A 26,927-nucleotide genomic window follows, 5' to 3' on the forward strand; every position below is an offset into this window, starting at 1 on the left:
ACATGCCTTTTCTCCTAAACCCTTACAGACCTCCAATTCTTTTGTTTTTCTACTCTGTTTTTCCACTCAGCATCAGTGTCAAATGTCATGCAATTCAAAGAATCTGCTTCATTTTGAATACCAATTTTATATTAACTTTGCTTTAGAATTATTTTAAATATTACCATATGAAAAACATATACAAAACTCTCTAACCTTTCCTAAGTGATTTACAACCCTTTATTATAAATATGATTTTCTCCATTTTTCAGTTAAAAGCAGGTTTTTTCTTATATTTAATTAACTGACCATGTAGATGTTCATAAAACTAAAAAAAGCAGCTACATTGGTTTTACTGATGAATCAGTGTTCCAGAACATGGTGGTGATTCCATGTTCAGTGCGGAGACTCTGAACGTCCAAATGAGGCATATCTTACACCACTGAAAAGATGAGAAACTGTACTTTACCTGAATGATTTAAGTGTAATGATAGCATAAAGGATTCCAAAGTTACTGAACATTTCATAACTCTAGATGCAGGCGAATATGATTGGAAAATGTGATACTGAAATATCACTAGAACCCATTCACACAATCCTCTGAAACAATCACTCCAGACAGACTGTATTTTTTTTTTTAAATGTATTTTTTTTTTAAAGCGTATGAAACTGTGACCAGTGAAATTACATAAGCACAAAATTCTTTTGGTTCATCTCAAGGTTCAGCAAAACATCAACAACTTAAAATTCAGACTCCATTCAGCTGTGGAGTCAGAGTACAATCAGCCAAAAGTCGGTAGAAACACACATAAGGCATAGCACAAAATATTGGCATTCATGAGTCAAATCTTTTTCGTTTGAAACTGCAGCAGGAGAAACTAAAATGTGATGAGACCAACAGTCTTCTTCTGCAGCATTCTGCACACAAACATACTTTATACAGTAAGATTTGCATGCACACAATACAGACATGCACATTATGTCAATAAAACCAAAGGCATACAGGTTTTATTTTTCAGTGAAGGTCACTCTATAGCTTTTAGCTAAAGATATAGTAATAATTAAGCAACATAGAAATTTTTTTTACCTTTTTTGTATAAAAATAAAGCAAAAGTAAGCCTGTCTCTGTCAGCAGCCTCCAACACTCACTGTACTCCCACCATCTCACATTACTTTTAGCGTAAAATACATCTTGTAGATAATTTTAAAACACTAGTGTAAGTTAAAGTGTATGCTATAAGCAACCATGCAGATTATTTTAATAAAAATTTTACATATTAGACTTCTGAAGACCAAGCTTTGGCCAAATGATGCAGCTAAAAGCACTGATAGATCAAAGAAATATATGTTGTATACATTATCTGTTGCAGTAAACATTTAAACAATGTCACATGTGGCATAATATAGTATGGCCAAGCACGGTAGCACCTTATTCTTTCAGTTCTTGCATTTGATCATTATGGCACAATTCATCAAATTGAAGAAGAAAATACTCTCCTAAAAACAGGCTCAAAAGCATTTACAGTATTTACAGCTTATACAATATGCACAGTGTGAAGCACTGCTCTAATCATTTCTAATATGAAATATAAAGCCTTTATATACACTCTGGTTTTCCTTTCTGCCAGGCATGATGAATGAGCTAAAGCAGAAAAGCAGCTCAGCACTAACATGGAGTTTGCTCTAATATTTTGTGATACAAGATGCACCTCACTTCCCAATCGAAGCAGAGAAAAAATGTAGAAGATTCATCAGTTTCTTTATGTGGTTTCACATGGGCCTGCAGGATCTAAACACACAGTTAGTGACTGGAAACCGCCCCCTGCAGGACATACAGCTGAACACTTTCCTAATATTTCAGGCTAAACAGAAAGCCTTGTGATGTCTCTGGATTATTTCAGGACCCCATGAGGCCCCTCATCTTCATGATGGGGGCCACAGTCTTAATGTTTGATGTAAATGACGGTGGTTTTCAGGCAACCAGCTGGTCTTTACACTTGAGTTTGAAAGACAGGTTTAGTTATTCTATCTACACACATATTTCCATATTTCATCTGTAGCTTTTAGCCTCTCTACCTTTTCTCATGTCTTTCACACTATGCTCACTCTAAATACACATTTTAACAGGTACTCTTGTACAGCAATGTCACTAGAAAAATGGAAATCAGGACAAGTTCACAGTCCTCATACTGTGCAAAATTCATTTTAAAGTTGTCAGTGTTTTCCAAGATGTTGCTTTTTCAGAACATAATTCAATTCTGTTTTCCCTGGATAGTATTTGTTGTGATGCAGTGACACTCAAGTACTGCGAGTACAAATTTGAAGTCCTTGCAGTCTACTTAATCTATGTTTTATCCTTCTACTCCACTACATCTCAGAGAAAATATTAGAAATTAAAGAAGTAAGATAACAGATAGAGATTAGATTAAACAAGCCAACAGTAAATATTGTAAAGTAGTGCAAAGAAGCTCAACCTTTAACGTAGACAGCAACAAAATGCACCATACACAGAAATATGAGCCTAAAATATCATATACAATAGTGTAATAGTAAATTTTCCCCTGGGGATCAATAAAGTTTATCTGTATCTATAATAACACACGAACAGGGACCTTTTACCTGTACAATGAATACTCTTACTTTCATACTTAAAATACATTTTGCTGGTAATACTTGCATACTTTTATCTAAGTAAGGTTTTAATGCAGAGTTTTTACTTGTGGCTAAGTATTTTCAAAGTACACTATTAGTATTGTATGTAAATAAAGGCTCTGAAAACTCATTCCACTGCCTGAGAGTTTCTTAATCTGAAAACAAAGGTAGAAGACATTGACTTGGTTTGTACAATTCATACTGCTGGAGGCTCAGAACAAGAACTGTTGGTTTTGTTCGTTATGTTTTGTAGAAATTTCTTAATGAGCCATTTAGAGAGAGAACTTCCATACTTAATTGCATATCATGTTAAAATAGACTGGAAAATCTGAACATATTCAGTTTTAGCCTTTGTAATGGGCAAATACAACTCACATCACTTTTTGGTGGTAAAATATGAACAAAAAGCATAAGTTACCAGTCAAAGTTGTGTCATTGCGACATGAGCAGACCAGCATCAGGGACAAAGGTTAAAAGATTTTGTGCATTTCAAGCTTTGTTCACACGATCATGAGCACCGCAGGTAAATATATGTCTCTACAGGGTTGACACATTGGTTCCTACGGGGAAAATATCACCTTTTGTCTCATTACAGCATCATCTATATAATATAATGGACTATTGTTTTATATGTAAACGGGAAAATGATATTGTCAAGATTGTCAAGACGGAGAATATTGTGATTGTCACTACGATACATTTACAGAATATTAAAACTCTGTTGGGTATTAAAAACTGTAATGCATTGGCAACTGATATGCTACAAAATATCCGAATATTTAAACTGACTGTTCTGTTGTGAATTTAAAAGCAGAGTTTGGACAAAACTCAAGAATTTAGGATTCACTCAGTTTGAATGAAAAATGCATGAACTGTCACCAAGTGTTTGCTCCTGGAGGATTCTGTTGGGTTTCTGTAAATTGGCTTAAGTCAGGTTTAGGCCGGCTCTAAATGTGAAGTTTAACGAGGTAACTTTTCTTATGATGTGACGCTATATAAATGAATTTAAATGACTGATTTAATCAAACTGTTAAACCCAGTCGCAGAATAAAATGTTGGCCATTGTATGTTTCTGACAAAGTCTGCATATAATCTCTGAATTAATGAACCAAAAACATGGGCCATTAACTTTTCTGAATCATTGTTATAGTGTTTTATAGTGTTTTTGCCATGAACATAAATGTAAAGTTGCTCACAGACTGAACTACCAACTCAGTTTACAATATTAAAGGGGTCATATTTTGCTAAACCCACTTTTATTAGTCTTTGATACATTTATTTGTGTATTTGGACCCTAATAGTTCATAAAGTTTGAATTTGAACCCTCCAGGTGCTGCAAAGCTATCTTTATATACATTCAGGCAAAAATCAAGTGGATTTCAACAACTTGTTCAATTCCTTCTTAATTTGTTATGTTTTATAACTAGCTATGTCACAACACTTGCACATATAAGGTCAAGACTTCAGATGAACATTTCTCTGACTATGCCGTAATTGTTTGTCAGCAGCAGCGGTTGTAGTCCATACTGAAAATATGTCCAAACTTTGAGCCGATTACCTAAAATGTTCAGTTGTTGGTTGAATGAGACAGAGCAGCACAGTCAACAACCTGGAGGGGGTGGGGTCGTTTGCATTTAAAGGGCCAGCGCTCACAACGACCCTCCTGGTGTCATTACTCAGAAATAGGGGTGAAGATGGACCTGTGGAGCTGAATTAATGAAGAATTTAGACCCAAGCAGAGCATTTACAGTTTATGTAGACCACAGGGAAATGTTTGAAAATGCATAATTCCATTTAAAAAAGCAAAATATCACTCCTTTAAGTGTGACTGTGTTTGTGTTACTAACATTTTACTATAAAGTTTACATACTGATGGTACTGGATTAGACTGAGGACAAATTTAGAGTAATTCTCCTTATTATTATTGCCCTGTTATAGTTAATTGTAGTTTGCAGAAACATACAATAAAACGTTTTGTAGCGATGAATCAGTTGGAATTTGTTTTGTTTAACGGGTAAATAAATATGCTGGGCCTAACAACATAAATAAGAGAGTGAAAAGCAGCAGACGGGCTTTGAATAGAAGAACAGGTAAAGCGAATTACATCAGACAGGGGTTTGTCTTTTTAGGAGCAGGCGGTTTGTGTTTGTGTTACATATCTGGGTAGAACTCTGTGTTGACGTCAACACTGTGCAAAACTGACTTCTGATCAGCGACGGACATCCTGTTCAAAACCTCAGCTGAGAGTGAGTAACTGCTGCCAGACTTCTCCTCGAACCAGCTGTCCAACGCCCGCTTCCCATCAAAGTTAGGGATGGGGGGTCCGTTAACGGCCACCGTCAGCAGGTCGTTCATGTGCTCCAGAGTCAGCCGAGACCGGTTGTTCTTGCACATCTTCTGCAGGGACCCGCGGCCTTTATCGCAGCACGCCGTGGAGCTGGGCAGGACCCGAACCACCTGCACGATCCGGTTCAGCAGAGGAAACCGCTGCTTGTATCTGCAGACGTGACTGATGACCTCTTTAAAACTGTTCATACTGTAGTAGTCTGCCTTCAGTTCTTTCCACTCCCCTACCAGGCTGCCTCTAGCTTCTACCCGCACTTGGGATCCTTCTTGACCTGCAGAGGGAACTGACTCCAGGTGGTTGAATATCATCTGGATTTCTTCTTCCCCATAAGCTTGCAGATCCTCCCTGTTCTGAGGCCAGGTCGACAGATCCAGGACCTTGCAGGCTTTGGCGAACGCACAGCTCTGCACATCCAACCTCTGGGAGAGGATACCCTGGCTCCGCTTACAGATTTTTTCTCGGATGGACTGAAACTTTGACTCTGCAACACGGAGGTTCTTCAAAGCCACACCATTGAAACTTTCACGGAAATTTTCCTCAAATTCCTGCAGATACTCTCCGGGACAGTCCACCAGCTGACCGATCTCCTGAATGGCTTCCTCTATTTTGGCTTCCACCTGAGATACCAGCAGGTACTCCCCCTGGAAAGTGAAGGCTAATCGTGACAGAACAGCGATGATGTCCAACAGGAAGTAGATTAGCTTTACTGATTGATAATCCATGAGGAACTGGAGAAGGGTAAGTGCAATAGCTGCAGCGTCAGCCCTCTGTGTCTGGCTGCTGATCTCCTTTAGATGGGCAACCACCTCCAGGTAATCTTTGATGAGTGCATTAAGGACATTGGGTTCTCCTATGATCCATCGTATGGCTCTGATATCTCCGAGAAACTCAGTCTCCTCCGACAGCGTTGGAGCGGTGGATCGCAGCTCGGACATCATGCGAGGAGAGTAGCGGTAGAAGCTGAGGAGCTGCTTAAGATTATTTTCCAGATCCTCAAGGCAAGAAAGCTCTTTCCCGCTGATGGCATCGAGCACCTCCAGATGAGGCCGATGGATCATTATGGGAAGACACAAAATCCAGGGAAAAGTCTTCTGTACAGCTATGTACAAGTTCGCTCTCATTCCTAAAGAGATGTTGGTGCCGTCTACCCCTAAACCCACCACGAGCAAGTCCTGAAACCTGAGGCCCAGGATGCTGAAGGCCCGATCCATCGCCTGGAGGTATCCATCCACACTGGTGATGGTCAGTCTCTGCAATGACAAGAATTCTGTGTTTGGTGAGCCCTCATTGGTTATGAACTGGACGTACACTGCCACCATGTCTGAGAAAAGGTCATCATTTTGGGCGTCCATTATGACACTTAAGAATGGAGACAGGCGCATCTTCTCAGCCAGGTCTTCTTTTAAAGCCCTTGCAATGTGATGGATGAGGATCTGACAGTCCCCTTCATTCATGTACTGGTCCACCACTTTGAGCTCACATTTCTTAAGCAGCTCTGCCAGTGGACGGAGGTCAGAAAAGGGCCGTCCCTCCAGCGCCAAGTGGTACGCTGCGTTAAAGAGCAGCATCATGTTCTTACACATTTCTTCTGTCTTTTCTGGATGCATGCGCAGTTTATAAAGCTGCAGACACTTCTTATGCAGGTTACTCTGGCTGTGGAGTTTGATGGTGTGGATCTTAAACTGCTTGGAGCCGATGATGAAGGCTGAGGTGCGGGACGACTGGACAGTGTACTGGCGGCAGACGTGGCACCACATTTCGTTCAGAGTTGGCGAGTAGCGAAGGAACCAGAACTTTTTCAGCCACTCCTGCTTGAAGCGACGAATCCGTCTGCCTCCTCCGGAAGAGAGTTTTGATGAGTCCTCTGGAGAAATCACAAGATCTGCAGCGATCGACTCATCGGCTGAGTCCACATCCTGATCATCTTCATCCAGAACCACCTGAGTCGGAGTCAGAGGTTCCATTCCTGTAAAGCACAACGTTCTGGTTTTTATTTTAACATCTTTCAGCTGTTTTTTGTTTGTATGTTTGTGTTTGAGTAAGTCAATTTAAAGCTATTTTCATTTTGATGAATTGACTAGTTTTAGCTTAGTTTTTACTTTGTTTTAGAAGTAGAGGTAGTTTTTTATGTATTATGATTTATAAAGCTGAAAAGACGAACAAAAAATACATTCATTATCAATTAAATCACATATTTAAAAAATGGAACTTGTCCATTCCTGTGTAATCTATATTCAAGATACTTTGAATACAAGCAAATGAAAGGGAAAAATAAAAATACAGCTGCATTTAGATTTAGATCCTGTTGAATTCATTGTGTGTTTATTTGGTGAATGTTTTAATTTTATTTTAATGAAATTATTCTGTCTCTTGCAGTTTTAGTGGTTGTTTGTTAACTTCTTATAGTAAAACAGACTGATTTAAGGACACTGAGTTTTAGACACAGCTGAAAACATTGTCACATAAATGACATGCATCAATGTTTTGCTGATTTATTTCATTTTACTTATTTTCTAATCCTAATATACATATTATGATGTTTTAGAATCTTCAAAAATATATACTATCAAAATACATATAAAAAAATATTAATGTTGTAATTGTTTTAGAGGTTCTAACTGTACATATCTGATGTTCTGATCATACAGATAAGTTTCCCAGACAAAACCCAGCCTTTAAACTTGAAAGAAATACTGCTCTACACTGAAAGTTGACAAGCCTCTTAGCAAACATATGATTTACTCCAACAGAGAAATAGAGCAACATGTGGAGCTGATGAACGTCAGTGTGATTACTCCAAGGGAAATATCTGGATCTTTAAATAAATCATCTACTTGAACTTTGCCTATTGTCTTCTTTGTCTTTTCACAGTGACAATGGCTCTTTCAAAAAAAGAGTATCTAAAATGGTAAAACGTGGGTTGTACAATTGGTAAAAACAAAAAGGGTAAAATATGGGCTGGAAAACCATCACTACCATTGTTAATGTCACTGGAAAACAATGACATTAAAAAACCCTAAAAAAAGTAGTTGCTTGACATTTTTGTTACTGTGAGACATTTTTTGTTACTATGAGCTACATTTGTTCAGCTAAAGTCCGATTTATCTACATCTTCTGGTGTGATTAAATTCTGTTTCCCGTAGGTTACATTAGTCCATTTATGCTCAAACCAACTTGAGGGGTTTTAATTTCACTTTACAGTGATTCTGGAGCCTGTTATAATAATAATAATAATAATAATAATAATAATAATAATAATAATAATAATAATAATAATAATAATAATAACTTTATTTATATAGCACCTTTAAAAACTGAGTTTACAAAGTGCTTTGACAGACAAAGCGAAAGTGCACAGCAGCAGAATAAAAACATAACAAACAACACAACACAATAAGAGATGAGTACAGCAAACATGAAAACATGACTACCTTTGAATGAATCATAGTGGAGAGGGCAGAAATAACATAACATGATGCTGTCAGATCAATGTGAAATGAAGGAGTGGAATCAAACAACACCATGTATGTCAATATAAATGAATAACCAAAACAGGGTAAAATTAAATATTCAACATTAAAAACATTAAAAAGAGACAACATCACATGAAGGCAAGTCTACAAAAATGATGCTATTTAATTATTATCTATAATAATGTATACAATGCAATTAATATTTGGCTTTGAAAAACAAAAGAAATTTTGAAGTTGATGCCATGTGTATTCATTTTTAAGTTCTATTGTCACTACGTTGCAGAGTAAAACTGCTGACGCTGTTTCATGCACACTTATTATTTCATATATCGTACTGTTTGTGGGGCTGATGAAAATAAAATATCTTGATTTTCAATACAGAAAATGTCAGTGATTAAAAAAAACATACTGCAATGATATGATTTTAAATCATATTTCAATTTAATTTTGTGATAATTTTCCTTGGAGTGGCTATAATAATTGTGATATAATTTTACATCACATTTGAATTTATTTTATTCAAATTGTGCATATTCTGATGTATTATTATGATGAAAAATATCTTCTATCTCACCACATATATCAAAATATTATTAAAAAGATTTGATCATTGCAGGTGTTTTGAAGGTGAGGTTTCTGCAATGTTATGATCTTAAACAAAAGATTAAAATCACACATAACATTTGATTACTACACCTTTCACTCAGACCACATATCAGCCTCTAAACTTAAAAGAAATGATTTTTTTAACATATATACTGATAACTATTGATATCAGCTGATATTGTTAACATGATCTCTGATTTAAATTGGACAATAAATGAATTTAAACCTACCTTGAAAGTCTTCAACAGGACCTTGTTCTGGATGTGGCGGAGGCTGATCGTGTTGGACCGGTCCAGACCCTGATGGACCGACCTTGTCCCCCTGGACTCCTCGGAGCCGGGACAGCTCCTCCTCTAGCTCCAGGATTCTCCTCTTCAGTTTGACACAGTTGGGGCAGAAGGAGGTGGACGGCTCCTCACCGGTCTTGTTCTCCTCCTCCTTCTCCTCCACCTTCAGGTTGGAGACGTTAAAGCCGCTTTCAGAGGAGTTTACCCCGAGCCTGTGCAAGGGTACTTTACACTCACTGAGGAGGGACGACTGGGACCTGGACTTGCCAGAGTCCTCCAGAGAGGCCTCCAACACGTCTTTGAAGATGAGGTCGATCTTCTTCCTCTTTGCGGGGGGCTGACCGTCTGATTCTTCGCTGCTTTGCTTACCAGGACTGGGTCTGCCCTGCAGAGCTGACTGCAGGCACGGAGACTTAAAATCCTTGTGAATGTTGGGCAGGACGGCTGGTTTCCCACTATCTGGAACCAAACAGAATTCTCAGACAAACAGTTCTTGAGTGGTTTTACTACATGTACCAGCTTAACACGGTACATGTTTGAGGAAAATTGTTTTAATTGTTTAATTTTGGAAACATATTGTCAGTTAGAGCATACGTATATTTGCAGAAATAAAACATAGACAACACAATACTAATATTTTTTATACTAATATTCGGGGGGCGGCCATGGCTCAGTTGGTAGAGCGGGTCGTCCAATAACCGAAGGGTTGGCGGTTTGAATCCTGCTCTGTCCTAGTCAGTCCGTTGTGTCCTTGGGCAAGACACTTCACCCTCCTTGCCTCCAGTGCCACCCACACTGGTGTATGAATGTTTGGTGGTGGTCAGAGGGGCCGTAGGCGCAAAATGGCAGCCACGCTTCTGTCAGTCTGCCCCAGGGCAGCTGTGGCTACAGATGTAGTTTACCACCACCAGAGGGAGAATGTGAGAGCGAATGAATAATGGGTCAATAATGTAAAGCGCTTTGGGTGTCTAGAAAGGCGCTATATAAATCCAATCCATTATTATTATTATTATTTTACCTTAAGAAGACTGCACAAAGTAGCATTTAGCAGAATAACCCCTTTAAATATAGTGAACTGGACTTGACTTCATGTTGCACAGATATAGGTAACAGAAATCACTACCATTTATGTATTTTAACCCCCAAAGACCCAAACAGCCACTGGCAACCAAAATCATCCTCTGATAAAAAATGTTCTACATCTTTTGAAACAACAAACCTGTCAAGACATTAAAATAATGGGGGTAAAATGCAGTTTTTCAGTTATTCATGGTAATCACATATGACCCGTTTGGACGTTCAAAGGTTCTGTAGTGAAGATGGAAATACTGTCATCTTCTGCAGCATTGATTCAGCAGTAAAACCCATGGAGTTTGATAAGTGACAGGGGTTATAGACAGTTGAGTTTATGCTCAGTTACTGATAACTTTGCTTAAAAAGTCACTTATTCTTCATTTTTTTCTGCTTTTGATATAATAACCTTCAACTGTAATCTGTGCTTTTATGATCATTTACATGATCAGTAAATTAAATACATGACAATACCCTATTTTCACACAAAAATGCAAAATACAGAGGATAATATTAGAATACACAGTGGTAAGTCACTTTAAAAATGTTAAATTGAGAGATAAATTTTCTTGGGAACTGTCAAAAAAGGAGCACTGGGTCTTTATGGGTTAAACAATAAAAAACAACCACTGTCTTCAGTAACTATCTCCTGTTGTCTCCCTGATCTTTACGTGGGCCTACGACACCAAAGAAACCCTCCATCTAAATCACAGAGGCCTGCTGACCTCACCTGTGTCCAGATTGCGGCCGATGCTTTCCTGTGAGACACAGTGAAGCCTCTGGATGTAGTCTTCGCTGTACCACACCCTCAGCCTCTCTCCTACTTCCAGCTGCCGACAGACTCTGAAGTAGATGTTTTTACCGTGTTGAAACGCCGTCAAGTTCCTGTTGCTCTCTTCAGATGAGGTCCGAACAAACCTGCAGACCAGAGACACACAACAACACACAACAGAGACACTGACGAATCCACATTTAACACTGATTTTTCAAAAGTCTGACAGTCTAAGATGCACAAAACTCAAGCTGGAACCATGATACATTTTTTTGTTTTGCTTTTATTTATTAAAAAGGTGCACAGTCAGCATGGATAAATGCAGAATAATGCATGTGTTGTATTGTGTCAGTATACTGTAAAGTCTGGACAAGAGGATCTGATGGTAAACCAAAAAAACCCCCAAAACATTAAATATTTCTTCAAAATGATGAGTGTTACCTCATCCAGTTGGCTTTGGTCTCATCGCTGCCATCAATGGACTGGTATATGTTGTTAAAATCAACAATCTATGAAGAAATAAAAGCAGACATAGTCAGCTCAGAGCTGGACTGGGATGTTCAGAATATGTTGTTAAAAGGTTCACAACAGGTCTGAACCGGTTCTAAACTGGTCCCAGGCTGGTTCTACTCACTATCCAGGAATAAAAGCCAGAAGATTTGTCCTTGGACACCAGCTCTCCCTCATACGGACCAAACACTGCCCCCTTGGGGATGGCTGAATCCACACAGCGAACATCAACCTCTTCTCCCTCAGTGAACACCTCCAGGCCTGATGGGACAGTGAGCGCCGCCCTGTTGGCCGACCCTGGCGCTGCAGGGGTATCAGGGACAAACAGCGGGGGCCCGTGAGAGGGACACTCCTTCTGGAAAAAGTCCTGGCACTGCTCACAGACTAGACAAAAAACAGAACACCTTAGTATATATATATATATTTACTGTAAACATATAAAATGTATGCATATGAATGTAATCTCAAACTAGACTGATAAGTAGCCAACTCACCCCACAAATATGTGTTTTGGTATACTATATATTACTGTTATGTACATAAAATTGTAAATAAATCTTCGTTTTCACTCTGCAGAATTGAACTTGAATTCTGAAATGTCCGACTTTAGTTTTGTGAAACGTAAAAATATGAGAAATAGCATATAGTAATAAACAGTGTACCAGAAACGACTCTAAAATGTGTCCATTACTTAACCTGTTGAATTGTATTGCATTTTCAGTTCTTGTTTCTTATGGTTGTAGATTAGTGAAACATTCAATAATTGATCCTAAGCTGGTCTGACTCAGACCAAGAAGTACAGCTCTGTAATTAACCATTTAATTTTTTGGTATGAGAAGAAAATTTCTATTTCACAGCCCAAAGCCCAAACCTGCTGACCTTTATGCCACTGTACGTTGAGCTCATTACAGACAAAATGTCATTCATCTTTGGTTGAACAGTCCTGTGCAAACGTTTTAGGCCACATCCAGGGTTAAAATATACATACATATTTATTTCCATTTTTTCCCACGTACATACTCATTCTCTCTAATGGCTAAATAGCTCTAAAAGTGAAAGTCCCTATTTAGTGTGACCCCTGACCCCATGACAAGAAACAGCACAGTCAGAAACATCTGACATGTGTCAAATGAAACCTGGTATAAAACATCAAAAAATTAATGCAATAAATCTCATATATATTTTTTTTTATTCAACCTTTATTTAAGACAGATTAAGAAAACATTCTTATATTATTATCTTATATTGTTATTATCTTATATCATCTCATATTGCCTGAACAAAAGTCTTAAAGACGTAATAGGTGCATGGGGAGGTCACACTAAATACTACCTCTTTGTTTTATAGAAGCTGTTTTTTACCTGAATCTTTAGTTTTTGCAGCTGTACTGTATTCACTTCACATACATGCAGATTGGAAGTTATTACAGAGACTGACAAATGCATATGTGTGATCTTTAGAACTTTACAAGACCAACAGACCTCATGTTGGTTTAGGACTTTAACACAGTACTGTATTTTAGTAGCAAGTCACATAACTTATTTTTCCAAACTTCAGACCATTCCTAAACCCTGTATTCTTTATTTGTGGAATTAATGATTGGTGGTAGTTAATAAATAAAATAGGGTTGTAAAAGAGTTAAGTGTTAAGTTAGAGTTCAGTTTTATATTTAACTATGTAACTTACACCAGAGGTCCAACTGCTCACTCATGGTGGAACCATGTTGGTCCAAACCCAGCACTTGTTCACCTGTGGAAGCAAAAACAACCACAAAAAAAAAAAAAAAAAAAAAAAAATCAGTTTTACTCTATAGTGGCTCAGTAACTTTACTCACTTTAAATGGGAACAAAGACGCCAATAATTACAAACATTAAATGGACACAGAGCAGGCCAAATGTCCCCCTGCTGTTAACTAGATGGGGGTTTAGCAGATGTTTCTGATGATTCAGGGGTGAGGAGAGTAATTCCATTTGATTCCTGGCAGGAGATGGAGGGATCTACCTCAGATCCCTCTGTCTTCTGCCATTTTATACCAGGTTTCATATTCCTTCTGCTATCAGGCAATACCAGTGACAGTGCTTAGTGGGAGGTGTACACTGTTCATTTACATGCGTTGTTTGTTTTTTTAGGTTCTAAAATCTATTTGATCTATTTATCATTACTGTTGCACTTTGTCACTGGTGGTGAAACTGCTGAGCTTTATGGTTGGATCCTTCAGCTGCTGATGTTCTGTCCTGTACGTTGACCGATCTAGGTGAAATGTGTGTCTAATGTCCTGTCCTTTTGCTGCGACCCATGTCTGCAAACTGGCTGACTTTTGTAATATGAACAGTGAGCCTTTGCCTCAGTTCTAATGTCCTCTTTCTCAACATTACTTCGCTGACAAATGATGTTGTGAATATTTCTCAAATGCATATTGCAGTCCTTTCTGTCTACTTCTCTGTGATATTTCCGAACCATTACTTCAGAAATCTGATACGATTTCCTTCGGAATATCTTTCACCGAAATCACTGAGAAATCCATGTTTACATACAAGCGGAAAAGAACCAAAAGAAAGCTTGCCAGGCCTAGCAACTGTAACCATGGGGGGTGGGACTTAGCGAAGGGTGAATTGCTTGTTGGGGATAAATAAAGTGTTCTGAATCTGAAAATGTTCCTATACTTTATTTCACAAATATTCCCTGAAATGGGAACACTAATATAGTTCTAAATGTAATTTTTTCATTATATAGAATACAGTAACACCAGTCATGACTTACAGTACATTAATTTAACCCTTTCATGCATGAATTATGAGAACATTTATCAAGATTTTTTTTCTTTATTCCTCTTTGGGTATTAAAAAAAGATGCAATAATGTTTTTGTTTTTTTTGTTTTTTATGAAGCTATTTTTCATGGAGTTGCAAAAATGTCCACTCAGCTGGACACCATGTGTTTAATTTTTGAAGCTAAGGTAAGGAACATGTATTTACTGATTTACTGTGTGAAAACTATGAAATAAAAACATTAAATGCTGCTAATTTGATATTTTCTCACATTTTAACATTCACTACAAACAAAAAGTTATGGATATTTTTAATTTTTGGGCTATTTTTTTCAGTTGGGATTCTTGCACAACGCTTTTTCCTTTTTTGTGTGTGAATTGAATTGAAACACTTTTTTTTTTTTAAATGACCATAGTTTTATTTACAAATGGCCAAAATGAAAAAAACAAATGACAAAAAAAAAGAAATACCCTTAAATTTTTGTTTGTAGTGTACTCTAATACTAGTCATTACTCACTTCATTGACATAATATGCCAAAAAAACAAAAAACTTTTGTTGTTAATTACAGACTAATAACAATAACAAGGAATTGATTTACACTCAAACATGTTAGATCAGGTTTATCAAGAACAGCAAAGTTACAGTAATGTTTTCAACTGCAGTGTATGGGATGGTGCATAAGCATCCAACGGTTGGCTGATACGAAACTAAAACACAGGTGTCAAACATGCGGCCCGGGGGCCAAATCCGGCCCGCCAAAGGATCCAACCTGGCCCGTAGGATGGATTTGTGAAATACAAGAATTACAATTTAGATTCCACATACAGACCAATTAGATCTGAAGTGGGTCAGAACCAGTAAAATACAATCATATTAAACCTATAAATAAGGAAAACAGCAAATTTTATCTTTGTTTTAGTGTAAAAAAGTAAAATTACATGAAAATGCTTATATTAAAAAACTGTTATTTTACAAAAAATGTGAAAAACCTGAAATGTCTCAAGATAAGTAAATGCAATTTTACCAATATTCTGCCTGTTATTAAATGTTTTGTGCATTTGTAATTATAATGTAAGTTGTAATGCACATGTGTAAATGATAAACTGATAATCTGAGGCATAATATTGCTAAATTGCACTTGTTTTTCTTAAGACATTTCCAGTTGTTGATGTTATTCTGATTTTTGTAGATGTAAACATTATCATAACTTAATTTGACTTTTTTCAGTGTTATTATTTTACTGGTACAGCCCACTGGAGATCATATTGGGCTGAATATGGACCCTGAACTAAAATGAGTGACACCCCTGAACTAAAACAATAAAATCCATGACCATACAAGAGAACAGCTGTAGAAGAACTGTCCACTGTAGTGACCAGTATACATGAAAGGGTTAAATGAAATCTACTGCAGATCTATCTATCTATCTATCTATCTATCTATCTATCTATCTATCTATCTATCTATCTATCTATCTATCTATCTATCTATCTATCTATCTATCTCATGCCATGCTTTCTTTTATAATAAATACTGACTCATAGCTTGACATCACAGTTGATCATATTTATAATTCCATCATATCAGAACTCTATCAGACAGCTGTTTATTTCCACAGACACAGGTTTATTTCCACAGACACCTCCTTTCACAAACTGTCTGTGATCTTGCCTGTTTTCATGTGAATCTTTGTCCCAGATAAAGTCTGTGGATGTCTGCATATTCCCTGTGTGCTGGAGGGCGGTCACAGCACAAAGCACTTTCCAAACACTCCACAACTAAAGTTACCTTCAACTTTGCGTGTTCGTGTCATGACAAACCCGACCCACGGCGGATCCGTGTGCAAACAGCTGCTGCTGAGGATCTGCGACACGCTTTCCCCGCTCGGTTTCGATCTGCAGGCAACTGGCAATCTGCCTGCAGTTTTCGGAAGCCATTTTCACTGGCCACAGTGGCTACTGACACGGACCCACCTCGAGCACACACGCGGCGGGGACACTCGCTCTCTCCCGGGTCTCGCTCTCGTCTCTCGCCGGCCGCCGAACGCGGACCCCCGGCCACTGGCTCCGAGGCTCTCCGCTGACGCAAAGTTTCCTGGTAATTTTTGCAACGACTCAGTCGCCTCTCCGAGCTTTGACCACCATTTTTTATCACAGGAAATGACATGGAGAACGGAAGAAAGCAATTGCGCAAAAATTAAAGTTAACTGTGTGGATTTCGGGCTGACAGGAGCAGGAGTTCAGCTGTCACTGTTCCTTCCACAACAAAACAACACACTGGCCCTGAGTTTGGACACTTACAGAAAAAACAGACAAAGGATCAACCACAACTGTCCTCCTAAATGTGACTCATCTGTTTATTTTCTAAACACAAATAATAATACTAATACTTCATCCACAAGCTGTTTTTTTCTAGAAGTTTAAAGCAAAATATCCGATTAATCTACAAATATTTGAGGCAGTTACACAGAATGACCCTCTGCAGAATAAATTGATTTGATTTGTTTGTTTATTTCGAGCATTTACAGAATACATGCAAATTCAAAATTCCAAAAAAAATCATTCATCTATACTCGAAAAGGAGCGAGAAGAAAAAAACAAAAAAAACAAACCTTATTTAATCCCACCCCCATTCTTATCATCAAATAACTGAACATAATGACATTTTAAATACTCAGTCCTGTCCTTTAACTTCAAACCAGCACAACTAACAAAATAGGCCTAAACCAAATTAAAATGAACTCATTTGACAGTATTCACATTGTATAACCAAAATGTGTGTTAAAAAAAAAAAAAAAAAAGAAACTAAGTACATTCCTGGTGGTGTTACCACAGGTAACAGTTAACCGTCAACTTACATGATAATAATTACATACCAACAATGGTAAAAACAAAAAACTGCCGTACCACAAATGGTAAAGAACAGCAATAATTACATACCAACAATGGTAAGAAATGCAAACAAAAAAACTACAACAGCACTAATGGTAAAGGGCAGCACATACCAGCGATGGTAAGAACAATAGCAGATGTAATGGACAACACAGACCAACTAGATGAGGAACAACAAGCACACATTAACATATAAGACAGATTATTGATGGAACATCAGTTTTAAGACCCTCCATCTTTATACTGGGACCAGACCATATTTTTGTATAACAGTTTAAATTGGTGGATATTTTGGCATTGCTTGTGTTGGATGTCCAGACTGTTCCAAAGTTTCACACCACATACAGACACACAAAAACGTTTACGAGTGGTTCGAAATTTAGGTAATGTGAAATCTCCAAAGCCTCTCAAATTATGAGTACTCTCCCGAATTGTGAAGTTTTTTTGTATATTAGTTGGTAGTAATTTGTTGAATACTTTAAATAAGATTATTACTGTATAATATTTTACATGATCATGGATTTTTAATAGTTTTGACTGAATAAAGAGATTATGAGTGTGTTCTAGAAATCCAACCTTATGTATGATCCGTACTTATATACGTATGTAAATATTTTATCAGATAGTCTGATGCTTCCTCATAAACTTTACTTTACACTACAGTATAATACATATTTCTGATTATACTTCATATGTTATTAATAACTTGAACCTTCAAATTAAACTTTTAGAAAGTAAACATTTAGCCTGATCCTGAAACGAGTATAAGCATTAAAAATGTAAAAACGCCATTTAGAAGAACCATGAGTTGTACAGTGCACATATAAATATGTGAATCTTTGAACTAGTGTAAGATCATGTTTATAATTTAACCCTTTCATGCATAGTGGTCACCACAGTGGACAGTTATTCTCCAGCTGTTCTCTTGTATATTCATGTGTTTGTTGTTTTAGTTCCTTATCAGCAGTGGACGCTTCTGCACCAACCCATACACTGCAGTTCATACCATTACCATAACTTTCCTGTTCTTGATAAACCTGGTTTGCAGTAACATATTTGAATGAAAATTAATTGCTAATTGTTCTTAGACTGTAATTAACATTTTTTTTTAAGTTGTTTTTTTTTTTGTTGTTGTTGCATGTTATCTGAGAAGTAATAACGAGTATTACAGTATGTTAAAATGTGAGAAAACATCAGATTAGCAGCACAGAAAATGTTTTTATTTCATCGTTTTCACACAATATGTCAGCAAATGCATATTTCTTTGCTTCAAAAATACATTCTCATTTGTACATGCAACCTGTGCTGCTAGTCATTCTCTCAGTAAATGAAAATCTTTTCTCAACTAACTTACCTGGTTAAATAAAGGTTAAATTGAAAAAATAAATAAATAAAACATAAAACGCATGGTGTCCAGCTGAGTGGACTTTTTTTTTTAACTCCATGAAAAATAGGTAAAAAAAAAAAAAAAAAAGCTTCATTAAGGTTCTCACAATTCATGCATGAAAGGGTTAATAGTATGTTCATAAATTTTTTGCAAATAAGTGTGATGAATAATGTCAGTAGTTCCTATAGATAGTTAATAAACATTTTATTCCTCATTCTACAAACCTTGTGGTCTCTTAAATGTTTCCAGTGATAGTGGGATTGTTTTTGATGATGCCTTGGACTCTGTTCAGATGTTAACATACAGCTCTAATGCAAGTACGACCAAACTGTGAAGGCGTGAAGGTGATCTGGGATGCATAAAGAGACAGACAGAAGGACTGCTTACTCAGCTGACTCTCAGCAAAAGAAAATTCAGCTCATAAGTACCAAGTTTAGAGATGTCTAAAACATCTCTATAGCACATTTTCTCCATGAGGAAACAAAATTCCTACAATACATATAATATGGTACAAATTCAGCAATATATTTTAAATGTTTGAAGATTTAGTTGTCAGTATCAGCTAGTATGCAAGAGAAGCACTAAATAATAATAATAATAATAATAATAATAATGATAATAATAATAATAATAATAATAATAATAATACATTTTATTTGTAAGCGCCTTTTAAGAAACTCGATGACTCAATGCACAAAAAGGAGTGCAGGACATACAATACAGAGTAAATGTAGTGATAATTATTGTGGTGTGAATGCAATCTTGAGCAGGTGGTTGTTGAGTCTGAATTCGAAGATGAGGACAGAGTCAGTGTTTCAGATGGCTGGAGGGACAGTTCCAGAGCTGGAGGGCTGAGTGACTGAAGGTCACAGTGCTGAGGTGGTCAAAGGGCACAGTGGGGTGGATGGAGGAGGAGGAGGAGGAGGAGGAGGATCTGAAGGAACGGGCTGAGGTGGTGATGCAAAGGAGGATGGACAGGAGCGAGACTGTTAAATTGCTGTAGACCAGGGGTGATGTGGTGATAAGATAAGATAAGATAAGATAAGATAAGATAAGATAAGATAAGATAAGATAAGATAAGATAAGATAAGACTTTATTGATCCCACCATAGGAAAATTTTCCAGTTGACATCAGCAAACACAAAAAAAGGGAAGACAGAAGCAGAAAATATACACTTGTGAAACAACAAATATAGAGAAGAAAAAAAAAAAAGAAATCCGATATTTATAGAAATTTTGATTTAAATTTAAACATTATATACGTATTTACAATATATTTGCACATGCACATGGTGTTCTATAGGGGGGTTTACTGAGAACTGTTGTATAATCTGAAAGTCTGGTGCTGAAGGAGCTGCTCAGGGCCTCCACAGTCTGATGATGATGGGGGGTGGGACGGATTGGCCATGACAGACGACATCTTGGCCAACATCCCTTTGTCCACCACCTCCTCGATGGAGTCCAATAAGTGACAAGGCTGTGGGTAAGGATAGAGGTGGTATAGGGGTGAGGGAGGGGTGGATACGGTTAATGTTATGTAGATGAAAGTACGCAGACCAGGTGATGTTAATGTGGGATTTGAAGGATAGTGAGCTGTCAAGGACGACACCTGCACTGTTAACCTGGAAGAAAGCGGAGACCGAGGAGCTGTCAACTGTGAGAGAGAAAGAGTCAGCTTCAGATTCTGATAAGAAGGATTTCTGTTTTGCTGCTGTTTAGTTTTTGGAAGTTTGAGATGAACCAGGATTTTATTTCAGATAAGCAGGAGGTGAGGGAGGAGGGTGGAGGAGTGGAGTTGAGTTTGCTGGAGAGGTAGAAGTAGGTATTTTATAAGAGATCCTGTTGAACATCAAACGAAAGCTCCAGTTTAGGCAACAGGTGAGCTTTTTTATGTGCATATAGAGCAACGAAAATGGGATCCATTTGCAAACTATCCCTCAAGATGCATGAGGATACACGTTTTAATGCCAGGTGTGAAGAGATGTTCTTAAAGCTGTCCACTTGGATCATGCAGATCTGAACAGACCCTTAGTTTTAAACATTAAAACCAACTGGAAACATGGCCAATGAAGACTTAAGTTATTAGGTAATATTTAAATAGTTAGAAGATATAAGTAGTAGTTTTATTTCGAGCACATAGAATCATCAGATAACAAAGAGCCATACAACATGTTCAAACAAAATTTTTTGGTGCTCAAAAAGGAGTGGGAAGAAGTATAACTTATTGACTTCCACCCCCTTTTTACGGACTAATAATCAAACTAGAGCCGCTTCATTTGCTTTGCTAACACACATTTTCCTCTGTATATTTTTACAATAACACAAAACATCCATACAAAATATTCACATACACTTTGCATAATCAACTTTTTAATATAGACTATAATATCTATACGCGCTATAAATATTTACTCCAAATACAATGATCAATAAATGTGATAATATCTTCTTATCATGATAACCAATTTATAACAATAATATCTTATTTTATGTGTATTTGTGTTATAACTAGATATTCACTTATTCAGAGAATGTTCTATGTTTTGTTATTATCGTGGATTTATATGTCCTTTTAAATGCACAAACTGAAGAAGACATTTTTAAGTTTTATTCAATAAGTTTATCCTGTGCCTAATGAATTTGCAATTAAGATTTATACGTGTGGCTCCAAAAACTTATTACAGTTTTTAATTTGTAAAAAAGAAATTCCTAGCTTAGTTCTTCTGCAGTTCTTAAACCTGAGCTCTGAAATGTCTTAATGCTAATATGCTGTTGCTGCTGATAATGGGCTATGCATTGTTGATGATAAAGGGAATCTCTGTTTTTGTTTTATTGTTGTGAATCTTAAACATTCTAGCGCCTGTGTGATAAAATTCTACATGGATGGTATATATTCAGCCATCGCTCAAGTTATATTCCAGATGTTTGGTTTTGCAATGTTGGTTGATAGCAATTAGATAATGCAGTATTTCAATAAAAAAAATATTTGTTATACATACAATTACTTAGCTAAATATTTAAAGCTTTGATAGAGTTCCAGTGTTAGTAAGACTGCAATCGGATAATTATAAAAGGCTACAATTTAAAGGAACAGTGTTTACAGAAATTTAATTGTGAAAAAAAAAAAAAAAGATAATCTTCATAATTATGCATTCTCTTTCCCTTAGAATGAGGTATGAATATCAGGTTGAATGTCAGAAAACATCAAACATACACTTAATTCAGTGGTGCTGAATAAAGAAAGCAAATGAATTAACTAAAAAAAATGGCTGACAGTTCATATTTCATAGACATCTAAAAAAAAAAAAAAAAAAATCTTTTTAGTTTTCAGCCCCTGATGCCTGGAACAAGCTTCAGTCTGAGCTCCACCTCTATAATCACTGATTCCTTTGACTGATTTTAAAGAGAGCTTTAAAACTCTGGAATCAATAGAATAGAATAGATCTTTATTATTACTGTCACAGGAAAAATTAAAATCAGTTTAGCAGCTCAGTTCAGTTTGGCAGCAAAACACTGAGTGCAAAAGGGACTGTATAAGAAACATAAAATAAAATAAAAAATATCACAGAGTTTTAAAGAAGTAGGACTGTGCAAAGGCTTCAGAATAAAATATTAATACACATGTGGTACGTAAGTAATGTTATCAATCAAGGCTGTTGATCTGTAAATGTTTTGACTAATTGTATATTTTTTTCTGTGTTTGCAAATGCTTTAAATATTGTAAAATTGTAATTATATGACTGTATCGGTGCCATCTTGGCCAGGTCTCCCTTGAAAAAAGAGATCACCCAATCTAATGAGACTAACCTGGTTAAATAAATAAAAAAAAAAATTACTGTTAATATATGTACTATCCATGTAAGCGCACTAAACACACCTATCACTGCAGTCTCACATATCACAATACTGGCTGAAACAATCACAATATGATTCTCACCAAAACCATGAAGTTTTTTTTAATTACTAAAATGTAAAATGCAGGTTAATTTGAGATACGGTAATTTTTTTTGTCTCGTTTTTTTTATGTATACAAAACAGAGAGAAATTTTGAGGAAACATCAAGATGTCAACAAGAAAAATCATCTAAACAAATAAATTAACATAATGCCAAGGCTTACAGACACAAAGAAGAAAAGACAAATAATAACTTAAAATATATAGATCTGAATAAGAAAAAAAAAAATCAACAAAGTATATTCAGTCCATTTTAAAGAATTGTTTATAAATTGCCAGAGTGTTTGTGCTTTTTTTGTTAAAGATAAATTCTAGTGATTAAATCTATTTTTGGAATTCTATCATAAAGACTTTAAAATTTGGGAGTGTTTTGGCATATTTACTTTTATGTATGTGAAATTTTCTTGAGCTAGGGTAAGTTTACAATGAGTTTTAACACAGAGAAGCATCACATTTTCACTTTTGAGCAACAACCAGGATAATTCTTTTCATTTTTGCTTAAAGGTAAATGAAAATATGTAAACAGTGAGCAAAAAAATACTGGTACTACCACAATTAATGGATTTGTCACTAATCGTGTATCTTTAATCTGTTTACTTTGAGGTGGTGAGAAACCTGAGTGAAGCAGAGAGAGAAAAGTCAGTATTACAACCTAAAAGTTATGAGTCTCAAAGTGTCTGGGCACATTGTGATGGAGGTGTGGATGTGCTCGAATGTGATGTTTTCTTGCCTGGTGACATCCACTCAGATATCCGACCTGCTTCTTTTTATTTTTTTAATTGAACAATGAACAATTGAACAGTGATCAGCTAAAATTTACTTAGGGGGTCAAATGAGTGGCCATTTTTGTAAAAAAAAAATAAAATAAAATAAAATAGTCGTAAGAAATGCATAGAACTATTGAAATAATGCTAATACATTTGTGCACAGACTACTGATATTATTTGACAGTGGAAGCTATATTTTCAGAAATATTGGATTTTGAATAGCACGTGTATGTGAAAACTTTTGCTGGTGGACGGACGTGACATTACCCATGATGATCTGGTCAGTACCAGTACTTTATTAGTAATAAACTTATATACTTACTATTGCTAATTCTCCTCTTATTCATAAATGTTAGTATTGTGGATCTAAAACAATAACAGCTGAACAAAATCACAAAATGTGGCAGTGGACGGATGTGACATGGTTGTTAGAGATCCCATCATACTGATGCTCGGCAGCCATGTCACTGTTTCCACAAATGATCCCTGTGCAAAAACTAGGATCAGAATTATTTATTGTATAGTTTATCATCATACTAAAGAGTAAATAACAATATAGAATTGTTATTTCTTTATAAAAATGCTTATTATTGGAGAACTGTTGATTTAAAAAGTGACGTGTGACATTCTTAATGTATGTATTGGCGTAACATAAGCAGGATTGATCAGCACCATACTCCATATTGAACCTGTAAAAATAAAACATGTGATATATATAGTACATAATCTTGTAAGAAAAACTGGGGAATCTAAAAGAATAGAATATTTGTTTTTCAGGTAAATTCAGTTAAAATATAACTTGGCCATTTGTGACATGAAAATATAGCATTAATTGTGATGAAATTGGACATTTTTGACCTGAAAACATAGTTCATATGACCATCAACATGTTGCAATAGAACTGAAATCCTGTAAAGCTGCATAAACTTGTATTTACCAACACAAAGTTCCTTTGGGGATTCACTTATATGGATTTCTTATGCACAAAGACATAAATAAGACCTCTAAGCAAATTTGAGCCGACATGCATAATAGTATACATCAAAGTAGGATAAAAAAAAAAAGAAAAAAAAATCACATTTCACAATATATTTTACATTTCAAATATATAGAGACAAATGTAAGTAAAAATAAATAAAATAAAAAATAAAATAAAAAAGCTCAAGGTATAAAATAAAAATTATACAAATTAAATAAGATTATATACTTGACATATTTTTTTTTTTAATATTTATTTGCTTTAGAGTTTATATTGTTCTTTAAATTGTCTAAATAATTGGAAAAAAGGGCTTTAAAAACAATAATGTTTGGACGCTGATGTGCAAATTTAGTGCAATGAATGTGAAATTTAGCAAATATTACTAAAAGGTCGATAATATATCTTTTTGTCTGGATTTATTTTATCAATTTGTTTAAGGCCAAATAAAACATGTTGAAAGTTCAATTTACATGATGGTTCAATTTTGATGTTTATGAAATTATTTAAATCAATCCAAAATCCATGTGAGTAGGTGCAATCTCAAAATAAATGTCATATTGTTTCCTCTGCGTTGCTGCAAAAAGAACAAAGAGTATCAATATTTTTCTTATATTTTACAAGATAGGTCTTTACCGGTATAAGGTACTTCTCGTACCTTATTGGTAATAATAAACTTCTCTGACAGAAACCAAGTTATCTGACCTGTTTCTCTACGCAGGGAAACAGAGGAAAGTGAGTCTGTTTGTAAACAATTTATACACAGATGTAGATTTGTGAAGACCCCCCCACTGTTCTTAATTTACATGAATGAAATAACAAACTTCAAAAAGACACAGACATGTGAAAGCCAAACAAGCCTTGACTGTTTATGAACATTTGAATGTACTGATTCCTGATTAGACCTCTGACTTTATTTTGATATTTATTTTATTTTTATGATGTTCTTTACTAATACTGTTCAGATAGGTTTGATATTGTTGCTCAGTCTGAAAAAAAGGCTTTTTCTATGGAATTCGATTGAATGTATAACCAGATTTTGATTAATAAAGTTGAAAAAAAAGGAGAAAAACAACAACAACAACAACAACAACAACAACGAAACTGAGTCTGTTTGTTTGGGATTTTTCTTCCGAGTTCATCGTGTAAACTGTCCAGACGGTTTTATACGCAACAGTTTCTTCCTTCCTTTTTGCGGAAAATTTGTCACATTTACTGAAAAAAAAAAAAAAAAAACAATAACGACAACAAGCGGCAAACACAAACTAACGCTACTTAAGCTAACCGCCACGGAATTCCCAGAAGCCACCGCGGCGTGAGGTCACGTCCCTAAACATATATAAACATACAGTTTTTCACCCCTTAAAACACAAATGTAGCGTCTTAAAACAAGTCGATTATCCTAATAATTAATAGTTATTAATATTGTTTGTTAAATGGGCTCACGAGCTTCGAAAACCTTTTCAATTTTCAGACATATTTGGGTACAAGTTGATGGCAGTTGTCCTTGCGTTTTAGACTAATACAGAAAAATGTGACTACAGGATTTTTATTTTAATCCCAACTAGCTATTCTAGTTCTGACTGTGACATTTATTGAAAAATAACGACGAAAAAACAGCTAGCAGAGGATGGTTTCGATCCATCGACCTCTGGGTTATGGGCCCAGCACGCTTCCGCTGCGCCACTCTGCTTGCGAAAAACGTGATATATTACCGTATTATGTACAGAAAAAAAAAAGTGTTTATTAGATTTTTTTTTTTTTATATTGGAAGATAGATAGATAGATAGATAGATAGATAGATAGATAGATAGATAGATAGATAGATAGATAGATAGATAGATAGATAGATAGATAGATAGATAGATCGATAGATCGATAGATCGATCCTCGGGGGGAAATTCAAGTATTCAGCAGCTTATATACAACACACAACACAGAAGTGGGTTAGTATCAGGCTGACAAATAGGTTCGTATATACACTCTAAAAGACATTTGCTAAAGAAACTACTCTAAAAGGCCTTCCTGTACAGTACTGTAAATAAAGACTTCTAATTGTATTTTCACATTTCAGTGCAGTGATATAAAGTGACACAGTGATTTAAGAGTTATTTAAATGTTCTACGGTGGTTTGGACAGTGGGTGTAGTCCAACTACATAAGGGGCTTGGTTATTTTAAAGTCTCATTGAGTCAGTCCTAGTGTGGTCATGGCTGAGGCCGAGGCTGAGACCCCCCGACCACTCTGTGATGAGTTTTCCAGTCTCATGTCCAGGGGGATGCCAGAGTTCCTGAGCCTGCAGGTGGAGCAGGTCACAGACAGCAGCCTGGAGCTGAACACACTCCTCTGTCTGATCACTGTCCTGTGCAGAGGGTGCTGGGGGTTGTCCAGGATGGACAGACCTTTCTCCAGGGTCCTTCGCTCTGCTGTTGACACCAGGGAGACTAGCTCTGTGCCCACCACTGAACCAGCTCTCCTGTCCAGTCGA

The 26,927-nt window shown here is 36.2% G+C and overlaps 1 protein-coding gene and 1 non-coding gene across 2 annotated transcripts; both read right to left on the bottom strand.

The window, feature by feature from the left end:
• Positions 1–4,351: 4,351 nt before the first annotated feature.
• On the bottom strand, positions 4,352–16,608 carry prdm11 (PR domain containing 11). Its single transcript, XM_030137186.1, has 7 exons — positions 16,439–16,608; positions 13,384–13,446; positions 11,822–12,081; positions 11,629–11,696; positions 11,146–11,333; positions 9,288–9,803; positions 4,352–6,944 (listed from the first exon to the last, which is right to left on the bottom strand). Exons 2-7 carry the CDS (start codon positions 13,406–13,408, stop codon positions 4,783–4,785), a joined length of 3,219 nt encoding a protein of 1,072 aa, XP_029993046.1. The 5' UTR covers positions 13,409–13,446; positions 16,439–16,608; the 3' UTR covers positions 4,352–4,782.
• A 9,453-nt stretch (positions 16,609–26,061) lies between these two features.
• Positions 26,062–26,133, bottom strand: trnam-cau (transfer RNA methionine (anticodon CAU)). Its single transcript has one exon. It is a non-coding gene; the product is annotated as a tRNA-Met (tRNA).
• Positions 26,134–26,927: the final 794 nt, after the last annotated feature.

This window comes from Sphaeramia orbicularis, chromosome 6 (assembly GCF_902148855.1).
Source record: "Sphaeramia orbicularis chromosome 6, fSphaOr1.1, whole genome shotgun sequence".
Classification (NCBI taxonomy): Eukaryota; Metazoa; Chordata; class Actinopteri; order Kurtiformes; family Apogonidae; genus Sphaeramia; species Sphaeramia orbicularis.